The sequence below is a fragment of the Perkinsus marinus genome (assembly GCF_000006405.1).
Source record: "Perkinsus marinus ATCC 50983 genomic scaffold scf_1104296961726, whole genome shotgun sequence".
Classification (NCBI taxonomy): domain Eukaryota; phylum Perkinsozoa; order Perkinsida; family Perkinsidae; genus Perkinsus; species Perkinsus marinus.
In genome coordinates this window covers 101,876-103,489 of record NW_003205702.1, presented here as the reverse complement: position 1 = coordinate 103,489, position 1,614 = coordinate 101,876, and the positions used below count along the sequence as shown (strand labels likewise).

Sequence of the window (1,614 nt, the reverse complement as noted above, 5' to 3'; positions counted from 1 at the left end):
TACTACCACTACCACTACTACTACTACTACTACTACTACTACTACTACTACTACTACTACCACCACTACTACTACTACCACTACCACTACTACTACTACCACTTCCACTACTACTACTACTACTCACCAATGCTAGTTCCTCCCGATTCGTGACCATAGAAGCCTCACTATCCCCTCAGGCGCACTAAATTCAACATTACCCAAGCTGATAAATACCTACACCACCCCAGACAAGCATATCCCCCCTCACGTAGTATCGCAGCCGCCAAGCTGAATATGTGTTCAATGCCCTCCTTCCCATACCCTATAACCGTCATAGCATGCACCGTCCCTAAACGCTCGATAACAGCAACTCCACCGTAGTAGTAGTAACCACGTTACGTTCAAAGCCCTCAAGGTCCAGACCATGAGACAGCTTATGTACAGCAGTGTCGCGGGTGAGGTACGTAAAACTAAGAATAGTAGCCTCTACCATTTGAGCACGCCCCAACCCTGTGACGATTCATGAACAATAACCATAATCCAGGATGCCCAAGAAAAAAGGTGAATTTTTTGATAACTCTCTGCCACCATCTGAAAGCCCTTCACGAGAGCTTTCGAATGTTATGGAATATTATGAATATATTCAACTTGCAAAAAAAGGTTATTCAAAATATTACATTTTTCTTTTGACACCCCGTACATGATAATACATTTCTAACACTTCGAACTCGAAATTTTCGAGGGTTCAGGTTCCTAATCAGCGAAGTCACAACAATTTTCCAATTAAGACTATTAAAATAGGAGCATACTATTCAACGACCCCACCACAACAGTGTACCATGAGTGATCTGACAACCCTCTGAGTTGGATCTGCATACTCTGCATGCCTTCTCCATCCAGTATTTGTGGATAGCTGTAAACACCTACACTACTACATATTTGCACGCATGCACAAGACTAACCTACGCCCATCATCCGTCCTCCTACCCACCGCTGCTGCCGCGCATATTTGATAGAAAATATGGAAATTCCGTTCGCCTTGTATTTGATTCGTCACCCTTATCTTTTCCAATAGGTAACTAACATACCACAAATCCTCCAACTCTCACAGCTCACCTCTCCCTACGTTTCTATTCTGGCGCCCTTCAGCCGTAAGTGATCCTTCTCGCCGTCAAACTGCAGCTGTATAAACTTACCAAACCGTGATGAGTTGTCGTTCCGAAGTGTACCTATTTTTCATCGTTATCTTACATACCACTCCTTTCCCATCACATGCGTTCCCAAAGGCCTCTAACAATGGGTTTGACTCCAACACTTGTCTGTTAATATCACTTTTAGAAGCCCTACCACAGGCCGATAGGAACTGCATTACCTACACTTCAACGATCTCTACCAAGACGATCCAAGCGGGGCCAACTCACAAGCTTAGTGGTTTCAGTCTTGCCAGCTCCTGATTCACCACTGATGAGTATAGACTGGGAAACTCCTTGTCGAACCGACGACTCTCCACACATGCCCTGTAGTGCGTGTCATAGTAGAGCACAGGATGAGAGTATTCGACCACCTTATAAGCTCGACGGCCGTAGAGAAGACATGTGAGTATGATGAGGTTCTCAGAATCCAACAGAAACC

The 1,614-nt window shown here is 44.7% G+C and overlaps 1 protein-coding gene across 1 annotated transcript in view; it reads right to left on the bottom strand.

Annotated features, from left to right (window-relative positions):
- The window catches only part of Pmar_PMAR023081 (myosin xi, putative), a gene marked incomplete at both ends in the record, with an annotated part of 4,091 nt that extends 2,595 nt beyond the window's left edge, over positions 1-1,496 (bottom strand). The window contains 7 exons of the mRNA XM_002772232.1: positions 226-331; positions 382-492; positions 821-895; positions 970-1,061; positions 1,109-1,211; positions 1,255-1,354; positions 1,404-1,496. Coding sequence (XP_002772278.1) covers positions 226-331; positions 382-492; positions 821-895; positions 970-1,061; positions 1,109-1,211; positions 1,255-1,354; positions 1,404-1,496 — 680 coding nt within the window. The remainder of the gene's footprint in view (positions 1-225; positions 332-381; positions 493-820; positions 896-969; positions 1,062-1,108; positions 1,212-1,254; positions 1,355-1,403) is intronic.
- Positions 1,497-1,614: the final 118 nt, after the last annotated feature.